The sequence below is a fragment of the Oryctolagus cuniculus genome, chromosome 3 (assembly GCF_051225735.1).
Source record: "Oryctolagus cuniculus isolate XC-2025 breed Fujian yellow rabbit chromosome 3, ASM5122573v1, whole genome shotgun sequence".
Classification (NCBI taxonomy): Eukaryota; Metazoa; Chordata; class Mammalia; order Lagomorpha; family Leporidae; genus Oryctolagus; species Oryctolagus cuniculus.
This window is the reverse complement of record NC_142869.1, coordinates 93,722,218-93,739,838: the sequence shown is the minus strand read 5'-3', so window position 1 is coordinate 93,739,838 and position 17,621 is coordinate 93,722,218. Positions and strand designations below refer to the sequence as shown.

Genomic DNA, 17,621 nt, shown 5'->3' with positions numbered 1-17,621 from the left:
TTTTTGGAAATAATATTTTTGTTACTACAGAGCCAATACATTTTTATTAAAGAAGATTTTGAAAATCTGAAGTATCAATGAAGAAAATGTAAGAGAATGTGAGAACATAAAGTAGTCACTGGAAGGATAGTGCTGCTATGTTCGTATAGCTACATAATAGTATTTTTGTATATTAAGATTATAATCATACATGCAGCTTTGTTGTATGTTTTTCCACATAGTATCACAGTACTTTCCAGTGCCATTAAGTTTTCTATAACATGATTTTAATAGGTATATACAAATGGATATTTACTATGTGCTACTCACATTAATATTAACTTAACTATTTCTCCCAGAAAAATCCTATGAGATTTTTATCTCCATTTTATAATGAAAACAATGTTTAAACTTTACCACATTTACAAGTTAATAAAGGATATGTGCCAAGATTCAAACCCTAACACTTGGATTCTAAGGCTGGTGCTCTTTTTTTTTTTTTTTAAGATTTATTTATTTACTGGAAAGTCAGAGTTACATATATATATATATATATATATATATATATATATATATGGAGAGAGAGAGAGAGAGAGAGAGATCTTCCATCCACTGGTTCACTTCCCATTGGCCGCAGCAGCCGGAGCTGTGCCAATACAAAGCCAGGAGCCAGGAGCTTCTTCCAAGTCTCCCATGCAGACACAGGGGCCCAAGCACTTGGGCCATCTTCTACTGCTTTCCCAGGCCATAGCAGAGAGCTGGATCGGAAGTGGAGCAGCTGGGACTCAAAGTGGCTCCCACATGGGATGCCGGCACTGGGGGCAGTGGGTTTACCCGCTACACTACAGTGCCAACCCCAGGGCTGGTGCTCTTAACCAGTGATGTTACATAGCTTCTCCATGTTGTAATTGACTTTAAATTAAATAATCCTATTTTAGACTTCCATGTTGTTTCTAGTAGTGTTTGGCTACTTGAAATAATACTTTTAATTCTGTGAGCTGACAATTTAGACTTGCTCAGCGGTGCCAGTTCTTCCCCATCCCACAAGGTGTTGTCCACACTCAGTAATGCTTCTGGGGCTTCAACTGGACTGGCTGCACCTCTGGACTTCTCTCTTTCCACATGGTCTGTCACCCTCAAGGGAGTGAGCTCAGGTTGTTCACATGGCAATGGCGTTCTGAGATACAAGAGTAAAAGATGCAAGGCCTTCTGAGGTTTAGACTCAAAACTTGGAACAGTGTCACATCCATCACCTTCTGTTGGTCAGAGCACATCACGAGGCCAGCCTAGATTCAATTTGTGGAAATAATCCCACCTCCTGATAGAAGGAACTGCAAAATACTTGTGGCTGTTTGCAGTCTACCATGCTCAGCATGTACTTCTCTGAAGACTTAATGTGACTAGAAGATAGAAGTTGCTGAATTCTGTAGTATAAAGAAAGAATCTTCCTAAGTGTACATGGTCACAGGCCAGGATGCTCGTTACCCTGACTCACTCTCGGGAACCTGTCCCTATACCTTCAGAGTTTGTGAAAAATGTATCCTTTTTACGTAATTGTGATCCCTCATTTGCAAGTTGTTAATTTTTTTAGTCTTCTACACTGATGGTGCAAAACCATCTGAAATTACAGAACTTCAGTTATCAGGAAACATATGCTTACCCAGGGAATCCCAACACAAATGTATGAAACAAAAACAGATGTACTGGGGCTAGTTTGGGAGTGTAAGTGGAGACTGGCAGAGGTAATGGATCTCTTACAAAAGATATCTAAGAGGTGGGTTTGGCAGTGCTGGCTGTGAAGATAACCAAATTGCAGCATAGTGGGGGAACAGTAAAAATAGGACTAATCTGTTGCAAAGTAAAAACCAAAAAATAAATGACATAACTGCAAAGTAAGTATGTTCATAAATAAAATTGCATAGCTTGAATAAGTAGGTAAAGGGTGAAAGAGTTGAGGGAAGATTGCATGGGGATGGACAAGGTACTGTTAAGGAGCTGCTTGCATCATTTACACGTGGATGAAAGATAGCTAGGAATGGAAATCATCATGTAGGGTTACTCTTACAACCGTTATTTAAGCAATAATGGTGGAAAGATTATAAGTATATTCATTTATTATCCAATGAAATGATAGGTTGTAGCTATTTGGACTTTGCCCTCCAAAATGCAAATGCTAGTATTACTTTTAATTCAATCGTATCTGTTGTTGTGAGTATATATTGTTTTGGATGTTAAGTATAGAGATAGGTTTTATGTGGAACTTGTTCTGCATGACAGAATATGAGATGTCCACTCTTGGAAATATAAGAGTAGAATGAATTATTCATTATCTGTAATTACTTTGTGAGCTAAGTGTTATAATCACAGTATAAAAAGTATACATGATTATTTAGACTCTTATAACATACGAAATATCCATGTTTTTCCTAATTTACGTAGTGTCATCTTGTCTCATTGGTGTTAATTCTATCCCACTATGTATCTAAGCATTCTCCACTCAGTACAAGATGATTGTGTGATGTCTTTGTAAATTTTTTAATAGAAATACTCCTAACACCACATGACTCAAAAACCAACTCATTATTTTTACCATTAATCAAATTTGTTTGATATTATTCAGAATAACTTATGGTATTTGATTTTATTCAGAAAGATTGTTGACAAATAGCTATTCACTTATTTTCTTGATATAATATTCTCTGATATTTAGTTTTCATGGTGTTTGGATATAACTTTTAAAATATAAGTTTAACACTGCAAAAATTTGTGTTTGTTGTTTTTTAAGATTTATTTATTTTATGTGAAAGGCAGAGTTACAGAGAAAGGGGAGAGACAGAGAATCTTCCATCCATGATTTACTGCCCAAATGGCCACAAAACCTGGAGATGGGCTGACCCAAAACCAAGGGACAGTAGCCAAGAGCTTCTTCCGGATCTCCCACGTGGGTGACAGGGGCCCAAAAACTTGGACCATTTTCCACTGCTTTCCCAGACACAGTAGCAGGGAGCTGGATTGGAAGTGGAGCAGCTGGGAATCAAACCAGTGCTCATGTGGAATGCCAATTCTACAAGTGGCAGCTTAACCCACTACACCACAGTGCTGGCCCCATGAGTTTGTTCTTAAATTGACAAGAATATCAGGAAAGCATACTGAGAAAAATGTCTATTGCATTAATTAGCATTCTGTTGAAATGTTTAATTTTCATGTTGTATTATTTATTTTAGTGATTCCTTTATTAATCCAATTAAAATATTTATGTGAACCACATAAATAAAATTCTAATACAGTTAACAAATAAAATTTTTTTTTGAGAGGCAGAGTTAGACAGACAGAGAGAGAGAGACAGCGAGAAAGGTTTTCCTTTTTCCATTGGTTCACCCCCCAAATGGTTGCCACGGCTGGAGCGCTGCGCCAATCCGAAGCCAGGAGCCAGGTGCTTTCTCCTGGTCTCCCATGCGGGTGTAGGCGCCCAAGCACTTGGGCCATCCTCCCCTGCCTTCCTGGGCCACAGCAGAGAGCTGGACTGGAAGAGGAGCAATCGGGACAGAATCCGGCACCCCAACCAGGACTAGAACCCGGGGTGCCGGCGCCTCAGGCGGAGGATTAGCTGTGGCACCGGCCAGCAAATAAAATTTAACATTACCACATCAATTTGCTCCGAAGCCCTGTCATACTTGTTTATTTGTTGCGGTTGGGCCATCTGCTGCTTTTCGCCAGCCATTAGCAGGGAGTTGCATGGAAAATGGGGCAGCTAAGACATGAACCGGTGCCCATTTGGGATGCTAGTGTTGCTTTACTGGCTATACCACAACGCCAGCCCCCATCACACTCTACTATACAGAAATAATCACTCAGAGATTGTAAAATCATTAGACATAAATCTAGATCAAAGATCCTTTTTATTTTTCAACATGCATACTTACTGTCTTCTTTTTTAAACCTCCCATTTTAGATATATGTATTTCTGAAATTTTGTAATGGTAAAAATCAGAATATAAAATTATGTTGACAAATTGGAATATGCACAGTCATCAGAAAATACTTAAGCACCTACTCTATGCCAGGAACTGTTCCAGGAACTGGGAATATAAGGGGGACTTAGAGAGACAATTTCCCTGCTCTGAGAATGTTTACATTCCTGTAAGAAGAGGTAGTCAATAAGTAAACAAATGATAAGGGATAATAATCAGATAATAAGAAATATCAGTAAATTAACAAAGTGTGAAACAGTCCTGAGTGTTACATTGAAGTCAGCCTTTGTCTGCTATCTGTCTATCTATATCTATTGATATTTAGATAAATCTTCTTTCTTTGAAAGCCAGAGAGTAACATATAGACCTCCCATCACTGATTCACTCCCCAAATGTTCACAGTGACCCCTGACTGGGACCAAAGCTGGGAGCCAGGAACTGCATTAAGGTTGCACACATGGGTGGCAGGGAGACAACTATTTGAGCCATCACTGCTGTCTCCCAGGGTGCAAATTAGCAGGAAGCTAGAATCAAGAATGGAGCTGCAGCTCAAACCCAGGCACTCCGACAGGGAATGTGAACATCCCAACTGGTAGGCCAAATGCCCACCTCACATTATAGTGTTTTTGAGTAGGTAACATATAATTTGAATTCTGAATGATCAGAAGGAGCCAATCAATATAAAGAAGAAAATCAAGTAACTGATAATTTACTAAAAGCCAGTTTTCAGAGATTAATTTGCATGTTGAAAGGATATAGGAAAAATGAAAGCATTGGTGGAATTGTGGCAAATATCTCAACATCAAACACACACACATACATACTTTCTGAATTTCATTATTATTGCTACAGAACTGCTTGTGAAAAAATATAAATTAGGTTCTAAGTATAAGATATACCCTGGATCCTTTGTGTTGTTAGGAGATGGAGGTGCCTATCATATCACAATATTTTTGATAGTGTGTTTATTAAACTTAAATGATGCTATATAAACAAAATAGGTCTTCAGGGGAAGTAAGGGGAAGATATCGTGACTGTTCAGTTTTTATAATATAAACTATTGAAAAAAAAGACTATATCTTGGATGATGGGTCTAAATAGCAAATAAAGTTATCTGACTCTTAGAGGTGAATATAATAGACTTTAATGTACATGTTGAGCAAAAAAAAAGCATGCATGTGTCAGGATTCTAGAAGCATGGCCTGAAATGCTTTCTGAAAATGACGCCCTCCTGGCACTTTAAGAAATCTGTCAAGGGCCCTAAAATTATACGGTTCTATTTTAGCAAATAATTCAGAGTGAATTATCAGGACTGACACAGATTTATGTATAGAAATATCTGTCTGATTTGTTTGTGATTGCAGAAGTTTGAGAGAAAAAGCTATGCCCACAAAAATAAATAAATTATATATCCAAGGGAATTTCAAAAAGATTGTGGAAATTGGAATTAAAAGATGTTTATTTTGGTGTAAAAATATTGAAATCCTTACATATGTGAGGTTTTCAGAAAGTTCATGGAAAAATAAGTATCCAAACCAAAGTCATGATGGTGGTTGTTTCTGGGGCAGAAGGGAGGGGTGGGGGCAGGGTAGAAAATAGTATGGAACTTCGTCTTTAAAATTTTCTGTGTTTCTTATTTTTAAAAATCAGAAAAAAAGACACAGTTCTTACATTGTGAGTTTAGAATGCTGATACCTTGTTATTTATTATATTTAACTCATTTTTATGCATCCTTTGAAAACTTTCTAAAAACAAATTATTTAAAAGAAAATATACCAATGTTTGCAGTGGTTATTATTCAGCAGTGAGATTACAATTCAATTATTTTTATCTTCACACTTCTGTTTTCCAAATTCACAAAATGAATGTTGAGGAAAACAGTGCCAACTTATAGATAAATCACAACAGTGTAGTTAATGGACCTCTGCTCTGTGCACAGTTCCTAAGGCCCTTACAACTGAGCTGCCGCTGAAAAGATGAAGTGCTATCAGCAAAGAGGGATGACTCTGTCTCTCATCTCACCTCCAAGTCCCGGACAAAGAAAATAGAGCACTGGTTGCCCATAAAATGTTAAGATGTAAAACTAACCCTGTCTTGAAAAGGGAGACTGGAGCATTAGAGGCTCAAACTTGAGTCAGTTACCTAAAGGACTTGTTTAAAACACACACACACACACACACACACACACACACATTGCCTCCTTAGTTTCTGATGCAATTAAGTTTGAGGTTGAGCCTGTAAATTTGCATTTTCTCCAATTTCCCAAATATTCCTAGCAATAATGATGCTTGTCCCAGGACCATGTTTGAGACCCACTGGGTTAAGCAAAACCCAGCCGTCAGATATTTGTATTTTTGATTACTGAAATGTGAGGGAGACATATGGCAGGAATCAATCTAATGTTGCCTAGCAGATCCTCAAATTACTTACTGGAAAGAGCCAGCCACATGGAGAATGGAGCCACATTCAAGAGCAAGCAAACCAAAAAAAAAAAAAAAAAAGGCAAGAAGGGGGTAAGCATGAAATGGTCAAAAGCAGAGAAAATAGAAGTGGGCCTAGTCTAATGATCAGAGACCAGTGAAGAGATTTCTTTGGAATAGCAACATAGTAATGGAAGCATACAAAGGTAATGTAAGAAAAGAGGTTCAGTCATCAGGATCTGTTGCTCTTTGGCAAAACTGGAAGTCCAGGATGGCAGAAAATTCATAACTCTTGCACAATCACTAGGAATTCCACTAAGCCAGGAACTCCTCGAGAAAAAGAACTAATCCTTCCTTTCTTCCTCTTTCATTTCTGTTCTTCCACATCAAAGAACTCATTAGTGCCAAACATTATACTGGACTTTGACAAAATGATATCTTTCTGTCTTAGATTATTTGGACTGCCAAAACAAAATACCACAAACTAGATGGCTCATGAAAACAAAGATGTTTCTCCCAATTTCAAGGCTGAGAAGTCAAGTCAAGGCACCAGCAGATCTAGTGTCTAGTTAGGGCTCACTTTCTGGTTCATAGATAGCCATCTCATCACTACAACCCCACCTAGAGGAAGAGAACACTAGTCCCACTCAGGAGCCTCTACCTCTCCCAAGGCCACACTGCCTAACGCCATCCTCTGGGGGGTTAGGATTTCAGTCCATGAACGGGGCAGGGAACACAGCATTCAGACCACAGCACTTACTATCTTTGTACTCCTAGCACTTAGCACAGTACCCAGAACATAGTGGAGCCCTTAACTAGCCATTGAATGACACATAGGTAAACACACACGCAAACAGCAGGAGTCACAATCAACAGCACATGAAAGGAAAATAGAAATAACAGGTTATGCCTGCAAGTGAGTTATTTCTGTAAGAAGCAGAAAACGTGGTGGAGTGGGCCCAATGATGCAAATTATCAGCTGGAGACCCACTGAGACTCTTACTACTTGATACCTTTCTTTATATCCCAAATTTTACCCAATAAATTTCTGCTACTTTTCCCACTGGCTGGCAGTGTTTGTCCTACCTTCCCCACACTTCCTGGTCTTCCAGTAAAATGAGTATGTGCTTCCGTACAATACTCTTAACCTTTCTCAAGGGCCAAGGTTATGACTAAGCTTTATGTATGAATCCATGATGGCTTTTCCTTTAAGGCAGTTCCCTGCTTTACTACTGAGGAAATCCAAAAAAAGGTTTCAGATCAACTTAAATTTGTAGTCTTTTAGGATCATAGCTTAAATAGTTACATGTCTGTTTATACCAGTTAATTTGCTAATCCATTAAGTTATAAGTGCATATTTAAATTACATTGTCTAAAATAATGTTAACTTTTTTATTGAATTTTATGAAACTTCTACTAATTCCATATGAATCATAAGCCATTTAACAAAGTTTTCCAGAGCTTTCTTTTAAGTCATTTGGGAAACTTGTATGCATTTCTTTTCATTTGTAGATGATGCTCTCATTAGAAATTTTCATCACAAACCACAAGTCTCACTCAGAAAACACTAAGATAATTTTTTTTCATTTAATCTATAGTGCAGTTTTATGAGTCCAACAATGTGACTACATGCTAGATATTAAATTGTTCAGAAAAGGCTTGTTTATAACAAAAAATAATACCAGAAATAGTAACATCACATTCTCCACAGTGTTCAGTAGTAAATCTTTCAAAAATTTTACTCTTGCCAGCGCCACGGCTCACTATGCTAATCCTCCACCTTGCAGCGCCGGCACACCGGGTTCTAGTCCTCGTCGGGGCGCCGGATTCTATCCCGGTTGCCCCTCTTCCAGGCCAGCTCTCTGCTGTGGCCAGGGAGTGCAGTGGAGGATGGCCCAAGTCCTTGGGCCCTGCACCCATGGGAGACCAGGATAAACACCTGGCTCCTGCCATCGGATCAGCGCAGTACGCTGGCCGCGGCAGCCATTGGAGGGTGAACCAATGGCAAAGGAAGACCTTTCTCTCTGTCTCTCTCTCTCACTATCCACTCTGCCTGTAAAAAAAAAAAAAAAAAAAAAAAAAAAAAAAAAAAACCACACACACACTTTTTTACTCTTGTCTTTTTTTAATCAGTTCCATCAAGAGGACCTCTGTAAGTCTTCCATGTTAGCCTTGATTACTGCTGCTTCAAGCTGGTGTAACTTCCCTAGATAGCAATTCCTGACTTAATAAAGAAATTCAGACAATACCCTATAAGATTAGTGACTATAACAGCAACTCCTATTCTTAATGTTCAATAACTTTGAGGAAAAGCCTTTTTTATTTGGAAATATACTGTAAGTTTATTTCCTTTTGACTCTTACTAAAAACAACAAAACACCAAAGAGCCCCTTTCTTCTGTCGGCCAAAATAATGACTAGAAAAGAAAACTGACTCACTGGGGAATGTAGTATTAAGAAGCCATCAAAAAGAGTGAATGGGTGTACATACAACTTTGCTGTTTATGGGTCATAAGAGGTAATAGACATTTTATTTCAAGTTTGAATGAGGTTGTCTGTGTGTGTGTGTGTGTGTGTAATGCTATAATTACAGGTCTCTAGTAATTACAAAGTTTTACATAGAAAAGAGTAAATAAATAGGCTTAACTGGAGTAAATGAAACAAGTGGGAAATAGAAAACAGATTCTATTTGACGTGATTTTGATGGCAGGAAACACCAATTGGTTAGGTACACACTTTGCAGCTTATTGTGTTTTAAAGTTGTACAGCTTCTCAATTTTATAGCATTAATGTACAGTGTATATATTTACATATGTTTCAGGCTACATTATTGGGATTTTGAAGTCATGAAAACATCAGATGAACCAACCTGCAACACCTTGGATTCAGATTGGAAGATAAAGAGAAAGTTTAAAGAATGTGGCCTATAAAAGCCGGTAGTACCTGGAAATATTAACCGACTCACACTGTAAAAATGAGACAGGTTTCCAAACAATAGAATTTATTTTAGTCCAACATCAAGGTTCAAGACAAAATGTACAACTAAGAACTTTACACTCCTCCCTCCCCAACTTCAGACAGGTACCAGCCTTGGTGAATTATGATTTTCCTTAGTTGGAAACACTCATTTTTACCCATGTAGGCCATCCTTAGGAAGTAAATATTGGTTATTTAATGTAGATTATAATGGGAAACTGATTTTTCCCCGATGGCAGATTTCAAGGACTTGGTTCCAAACTGAGCCGAAGCCTCCCAATGCCTTTCGTAGAGTCTGGGGGAAACTGTGCTGCATTGGCCCATTTTTGAAGGCCATCATGCTCTGTAACATAAGGATATCATCTTATTGCTGATATCTTTGGAGAGTCCCAAGCAGACACAGAAAATGAATGGAGGCAAAGAGTGTGACGGAGGGGACAAGGAAGGAGGTCTTCCAGCTATACAAGTTCCCGTGGGTTGGCAGCGTCGTGTGGATCAGAATGGAGTGCATTATGTCAGGTGAGCTCTTATTACCTGTGTTACTTCCAGAGTCTCAGTCCCAAGATTAAGGAAGCAGTGTCGGGTTGTTTTTGAGAGAACAAAATATTGTGACTGACAGCACCTGGAATAAATTTGAATAAATGACCTCTGTGCTAGAACTATGAGTACTCTTACTCTGTTCTATTTTTGCATTGTAAAGTACTTTAGATGAACAGAGAGAATTTTCATGTATTAATTGTGTGAACATAAGATGTGATTCTGCTTATCTCTGTAACAAGGAGACAGAAAACATGAAGATTTCTAAAAGACACAAGCGTCACTGCCATATTCACAGGGTAATAGACCTGTATCACTGCATAGTACTAACATCTCCTTCTCCGTGCTTCAACTAGCTTTCCTGAAATAAGATCATAATTTATCTATAGGCAGTTTCAACTATTAGACTTCCTAATGCCTGATATTGACTAAAATAATTTCCTAGTTTTTTCTGCACAGTTTTTAATGTATCCATTTCTATGTAATAGTAAAAATGAAAAAGCCATGATGGAGATGGTTATTTATCTTACAAGTAAAAAAATCTTACAAATAAAATGCAAATGCCTGCTCTTTTACATTTTGATGGTGTATAGCTCTTATAGAACAAGTTGAATGACATAACTATATTGTTGGCAAGAAGTTTGAGTCTTGTTTATTTAAAATATTGGCATATAAGTTTCTTACTTTGTACTTTTCCAGTATATATGTCACAAGTCAGTATCCCATCAATCTTTCTTTGCAATGTAATAAAAAACTTTTAGAAGTAGATAGACTACAAACTTTTGAAAAGATATCACATTGCCATTAAATTGATGTTATTACTTTCAGTGTGCCCGTTCATATCTCAACTTCAATAGAATTCTTCAGTTCTGCAAAGACATATTTGTATGAATTAGGTTACATAAACCCAATTTCATGCCATAACAACTCAGAGAGTTCAGATTCTCTCCTGGTCTGCTTGGCTGGTTTTATGTAAGGTGTGTCATGAGGTAAATTTAGTTACCAACTGAAATTCTTTTGTCAAGTCTTATGTTTCTGCAGTATTAAAGAAGTGCTCTATTGTTAATTGAGAAGAAGGGATAAGAAAGCAGAGAATGTGGCTCTCCAGATAACTTTCTCAAAGCAATCCTATTGCCAATAGTGTTAACAAAGACAGAAATATTTTGTTATAGTAGAACAAGATACCAGTGTCATTTATTTGTATTAATAGTTGTTCAAATTGGTAAACAGCAAATGTATGTTCAACAATGAGCAATGATTCTAAAATCTTGATGCTTTTTTTACTTCATCTCCATCCTATGAAAGATAAATCAGTTTTTTAGATTGCTGAGGGCAAAGTCCATATTAAATCTGGGAATCAAAAACCAAGTTAAGGTCTAAGAATCTGTCAGTTATCTTGTTCATGATTTTCCATGATCTGACTAGAATTCCCTAACTGATAACCCTGTTACCATGAGTTCTCCAAATCCAAATCTGTGTACTAAAAATTGTTTTAGTAACTACCTCTCTCAGATAAGGTAAAACATTTACAAATTAAATTAAAAGCAGCACGGTTTGATTTGTTTATACATTAACTGGTTATATTACTACTTAAACATATATAGGAAGCTAGCCTTCCATCTGTAGCTCCTGTCTCAACATACAGTTTGATTGTAATTTTTAGGTTAATCTCCAGCTGCTCTTCCCTCCTGGTGGCATTGAGGCTACACACCTGCTTCCAGTGTTCTAAACTTGATGCATAAGACTTGTAAACTATTCTTTACATTAATTAATGCTCCCAAAAGTTAATTAAAGAGCTACAACTGAAGAGAAGACTCCTACTGACTGACTAAGAGGAGGCATTTTTGAGTAGAGTACTGTAATAGGATTACGAATTTTTTGTCTTTAGGTTTGAGTTGCAGTCAAATTCCTCTAAGGATTTATCATATACACTCCTAAGTAAAATGTGCAGTTTCTGTTCACCAAATTCATGAGTTCTTCATGTGAAAAATTAGTAAGATAACTTTTGGTGACTATTGATTTGAATTACCAGACTTCTAGAAGCAACGTGTTGCCCCTACATGCCAAGGTGAAACTCCAGTCTTAAACATGTCAATTATTATTTTTTGCAACAAAGAAAATGCCAAAGTAAATAATTTGGCCCAAGTTGAGTATTTTCATTTAGATTTTTTACATGCATAAGTCATTTGTATGACTGCCCATAAACAAAATACAGTTCATTTATACATACAAAACTACTACTACCTGTGTTTTTGTAGAGGCAGAGTGGTCTATATCTAGTAGCTTAGTGCTTGGTATATGAAATGGAGAGTGCTGTTTCTGGATATATTCGACCAGAAGACTTAAGTGAAGGTTTTGGTAAATAATCTTAAATAAAACATAATCTCAAGTGAAAACTATATAATAATTTCAAAGCATAATATGCACTTAAGTTGTAAAAATAAAAATAGAAATCCTAAAATGCAAATTACTCATTTTAAACTAACTCCCACTGTATATAAAAACAAAAGAGTAATGGTGCCATCTCAACTAGTAACTCAGCTGTGGAATTGAAATTGACCAGTGTTCACATATCATACTGACTTTTATGATCTGAAGAGTGGTGACATCAAAACACCTACCCAAATACCAGCCCAAAGACATGTACATCACCTTTCTGCCTCCTAAAACCCTGTTTCCTCAAAAGTTCCCCATCTTAGGTCAGCTCTGCCTGATCCCTCTCTCCTTTGTACTATTTGGCTTTTCTGTATATTTTAAGTTAGACCACACTGATCAATCTTCAAAAGAACACAAGTGAGGAGGAGAAAAGAGAAACTTGCTTTTACATAGGGACAACTTGGTTTTAGACTCCAAGATAAATAGGGAAATAATTGTTAGCACCAGCTTTTATAGACTTGCCAACTTTCTGAGTTGAACCCCAAAGTGTTCCTAAATTTCCATTTATCCCTAAAGAGCTTCAAAAGTAGATCTTTTGGTTTAAAATGACAGTGATTACTTTTATGTCGTTTTTCTTGTTCCCTGTTCTTATCTTGCCAAGCTTCTGTCCTTTCTTAAGAATAGCATTTTTCACATGTTTACTCCACCTTTGGTTTTCAAAATACTTTTGTTTAATTTTCTATGGAGATCTGTAGTTTCCTGAGAAATACTTTGGTTCACAAGAAAGAGTGATAGTGTTAAAGGCTATAATTAAGTAGCTAACATAATATTGACAAAGAAAGCACTCTTCCCTAGTGGGAAAATATTATCCTGTGAAGGACAGTAAGACTATAAATTATGCCTTTTTCATATAATATGTGCAGTCAAAATTATTTCCTGATGTTTTTTTAAACTATTTTACAGTCCCAGTGGGTCTTTGTTATCTTGCTTGGAGCAGGTTAAAACATACCTGCTTACTGATGGAACATGCAAGTGTGGCTTGGAATGTCCTCTTATTCTTCCCAAGGTAACCATTTCACAATAGAGCTACAGCAGTTTTTTTTTTTTAATTTTTAAGTATTTTATATATTGACTTCTCTCATTTAGCATTTCATTTTTATATTACTTCTCCAATTACATATGCATCGTATTCTTTATCTAATTAAAGCCTCTTTCATGTGCATTTTTGAATGCTTAAAGATGTGGAAAATAGTTAAATCCAAGAATCATTTTCAAAGGTGATAAACTTATATTCATATTGAATATTTCATTAAAACTACCATTGTACCTTTTTGTTAGAGCTGTACTCTGCTCAGCATTTAACAGAGCATATTTTCTTTTACTACTAGAACCACTCAAATTCTCAGTGTTAATTTAAGCACTGGTGTTGGTAAATCTGCCACAAATAATCCTAAAATCACAAACCTGAGCCCTCATAGAAAATCATTTAAAATTCTAAACTATTATTTGCTACAGAAATAGATCATTAGTCTCTGAATCGCTACCATAATGCTAATTGAAAAACTAAAGATTAATAGACATTATTTTCCTTTTTTATTTCTATGTCACTGCATTCTAAAAAAAAAGATTTATAAATAAGTAAGGCTTACTTTTAAATAGAGTACTAGATTTTTTCAAATCAGTGAAAAGGTAATATAAACATAGTTATAAAATGAAACTAAAGAAAAAGCATGTAGAAATGTTATTGCTTTTTGGTTGTTTTTTAACTGTACCTCATTTCTTTTTGTGCTGTTTTAACATCAGGAGGTATCTAAAATTGGGAACATTATCAGATAATATACCTCTCCATATATTTATATTGGCTATCTTAGAATTAGGATAATTTTCATTATGTAACTTTGCCACAAAAACCCTGAGTTCAGCAAAAGTATTTATTAAGTTAAATAAAGTTACATTTCATACATTTAAAAACTTGAAAAAGTTTTATTGAGATTTATGGCTTAATTGATGCACAACTTTTTTTCTTTTTAAACAAGAGAATCTTTTTGTTAAATGTTCTCATATTCTAAACAAAGGCTGTGCTTTTTCCAGGTGTTTAATTTTGATCCTGGAGCTGCTGTGAAACAGAGAACTGCTGAAGATGTTAAGGCAGATGAAGATGTCACAAAGCTATGCATACATAAAAGAAAAATCATTGCAGTGGCCACACTTCATAAAAGCATGGAAGCCCCACATCCTTCTCTGGTGCTCACCAGTCCCGGAGGAGGAACAAGTATGTAACATGGTGAAGGATTTAGGAATCCTCCTTCCCCACTCTGCTTTTCTAGGAATCGCTACCAGTCACTTTGCCAAGCTTTTTCCCATTCCACTTTTCAAACATGCACATGCTTTAAAGGATCTGAATCTTCTATCATTTTACTACAAACAACAAATTAGCTCTGAAAAATTGTCATGAGGTTATTTCCCATCCAAATCATCTAGTTATCAGAATAAACACTAATTAGCACGTACAAGTGCTGTGAAGGTGTGTAGAGGTATGCTAACAAAAGAAAAAGTGTCATAGGTTTTTAGGAAACAAATGTAGTCTCTTTTCTAGGGCTGAAACAGAATGTGTGGTATCAGGTCCCCAAAGCCAACTTAGCAGTGTTCTCAGGAACTAGCAGTTCTTATTCTTTGAGCCATTTAATAGCTATTTATTCATTGAACACCTACTAGACAGAAATCTTGGTGGGAATTTTTTATTCTGTACCTCTCCCCAGAGCCACACATACACATGCACACACAAGTTTTCTTTTTTATAAAATTTTCAAAGCTGCAGAAAAATCACAAGAATACTTCACTGAGTATCTGTATACCCTTCACCTAGATTGGCCAATTAACATTTTGTTTCATAAGTTAGAGATATTTTGACAGTTCACCCCTAAATAATTTGGTACACATGGACATTCTCTTACATAATCACAACCTCACCACATTCAGGAAATTTGATACTGATACTATATTATTATCTTATATGCAGTCTATATTTCAATCCCCATGCCTGTCCTAGAATGTGTCCTCTAGCTTTTTTAAAATTCAGGCTTTTTTTTTTTAACTCTAGGATGCAATCAGAAGTTGTGCACCACATTTAGTTGTTTTTATATCAATTTCTCCATGTTTTTCTATCTTTCATGACATTGAAGTTTCTTTTAAAGAGCTCAAGCCAGCTTTGTAGGATGTTCCTAAATGTTGATCTGACTGATTTTCCCCCATCCTTATGGCTGGATTAAACACATTTTACACTGGTGTTGATGTATCCTCTTCAGGAGCCACATGAAGTGATTTTATCACACTTGGATACATTGTTACTTGGATAAGGTCGTATCCATCTGAGTTTTCCAGTGTTAAGTTACCTTTTGTCCTTTATGATTGAAGTATACTATGTGGAAGTATATTTTGAGACAGAAGAACTCCTTTTTTGGAAGGGCTAGAAAATGAAAGCTCTCCAAAATACTACTTAATAAATATAAATTTGATACTTAAATAATAATCAGAATACAATAGGTCTAAGCACCTAAGCATTTGTGTAGGAGGACAACGATACTAATCTTCAGAACTCTGAAAAATAGGGATGATGAGTGTAACCTGCAACAAGCAGAGAAGCCTTTCTGGCAGAAGGCAGATTTGGACCAGCCTTGGAAAACAACAAGATGCAGACATATGAGGAGAATAGGAAAATTCTCCACCGGAATTTATGTAGAATAATTAAGGATTATGTGGAAACCAATCTGACTTCAGTGGAAAATTAAACCTGTGGAGATAAATTAGGGCCAAATTGTTGAGAGCTGTGGATGGAAAGAACAGCTCCCACATCATTCAGGTAACAGAGGTGATTGAAGATTCAAACTTAGAACTCCTGGGAGAATGGCAGGCAGAGACAGATTTGGAGTTGCCAACATAGAGCTCCTTTCCAATAACTCTTTAACCTTTAAACTTTAACAGGAATAATCTGAAAAATTTGCTCCACTAAGGTATGTAAAAAAAAAATCTAGGAAACTTTTTTTCTTCTAGTGAGCTATATTTTTTTTCAGTTAAAATATATTGCAACAATTTAAAGGTACATTTCATAGTGATAAATTATTTTAAAATTACCATTATTCTACCACCTTGATAGAGCTATGCTTCCATTTTTCCATATTATCTTGCATCTGTGTCTCTATAAAATCTAATCTGCTGCTATTCTCATATAACATAACATCAAAGAGTTTCACTTGTATCTGCAAAATATGCCTTGTTGCTTTTTTTTTCTTTAAAGAATTTATTTATTTATTTGAAAGGCAGAGTTAGAGAAAGAGAATGGAGATCTCAACATCTGCTGGTTCACCCCCAAATGGCCACAACAGCCATGGCTGAGTCAGGCCCAAGCCAGGAGCCTAGAACTCCAGCCCTGTCTCCCACACAGGTGCAGTGGCCCAAGCATTTGGACCATTTTCCACTGCTTCTCCAGGTACATTAGCAGGAGGCTGGCTCAGAAGTAAAGCAGCCAAGACTTGAACAGGTGCCCGTTTAGGATGCTATCACTGCAGATGGTGGATTATCCTGCTGATCCACAATGCTCGTCATCTCTTGTTGCCTTTCTAAAATCTCTAGAAGAATCTAGATCTAGGTCCTTTGCCCTGTGTATATATACAAGTTTAATTACAAAAATTAAATGTAAACATTTAACTAGTACAGGTAGTAATGCATATGTTTCCATCCCCTTTAAAATGATAGTTTATTGGGTTAATAATGATTCTTTTACTAGCTACACACATAGCATTTAATTCCATTTCCTAATTCTATGTTATAAAGTTGAGAATTGAATAGTTAAAATTCAGAAGCCTCACATAGTTTTCATGCCTCTTCCTTTAAATCTTAAACATTTTATTTCTGTGTGTGCTTTTGAAACATCTTCTTGAATATACACAAAAGCATAAATGTGTAGCATTTACACTTGCAAACTCGTGTATACTTAACTCCTAATGTAACATAACATCAGCCTGACTTTTGTTTGTTTATTCAGTAGTCTATTATTTTCATAAAGATGGCAACTGGTTTTCCTCAGGTATGGAAGTCCTTTCTAAACCATAGCTAGTGTCTAAATTGTTAGTTGAACATAAAAAATGCTAATGCCTTTTTTTAGATTTATTTTATTTATTTGAAAGGCACAGTTAAAGAGAGATGGAGGGAGGGAAGGAGGGGGAGAGAGAGAGACGAGAGAGAGAGAGCTCGATCTTCCATCGACTGGTTCACTCCCCAAATAGCCACAACAGCTGAGGCTGAGTAAGGCCAAATCCAGGAGCCAGGAGCTTCTTCTAGGTCTCCCACGTGGGTGCAGGGGCCCA

The 17,621-nt window shown here is 36.5% G+C and overlaps 1 protein-coding gene across 18 annotated transcripts in view; it reads left to right on the top strand.

Annotated features, from left to right (window-relative positions):
- Nucleotides 1-17,621, top strand: part of MBD5 (methyl-CpG binding domain protein 5) — a 489,398-nt gene that overhangs the window by 413,540 nt on the left and 58,237 nt on the right. For 17 of the 18 annotated variants that reach the window (XM_070070952.2, XM_089329196.1, XM_089329193.1 and 14 more), the window contains 3 exons: nucleotides 9,191-9,864; nucleotides 13,222-13,324; nucleotides 14,350-14,530. In XM_070070952.2, coding sequence (XP_069927053.2) covers nucleotides 9,752-9,864; nucleotides 13,222-13,324; nucleotides 14,350-14,530 — 397 coding nt within the window. In that variant the 5' untranslated portion in view covers nucleotides 9,191-9,751. The remainder of the gene's footprint in view (nucleotides 1-9,190; nucleotides 9,865-13,221; nucleotides 13,325-14,349; nucleotides 14,531-17,621) is intronic. The other variant, XM_089329197.1, reaches the window with a different exon arrangement.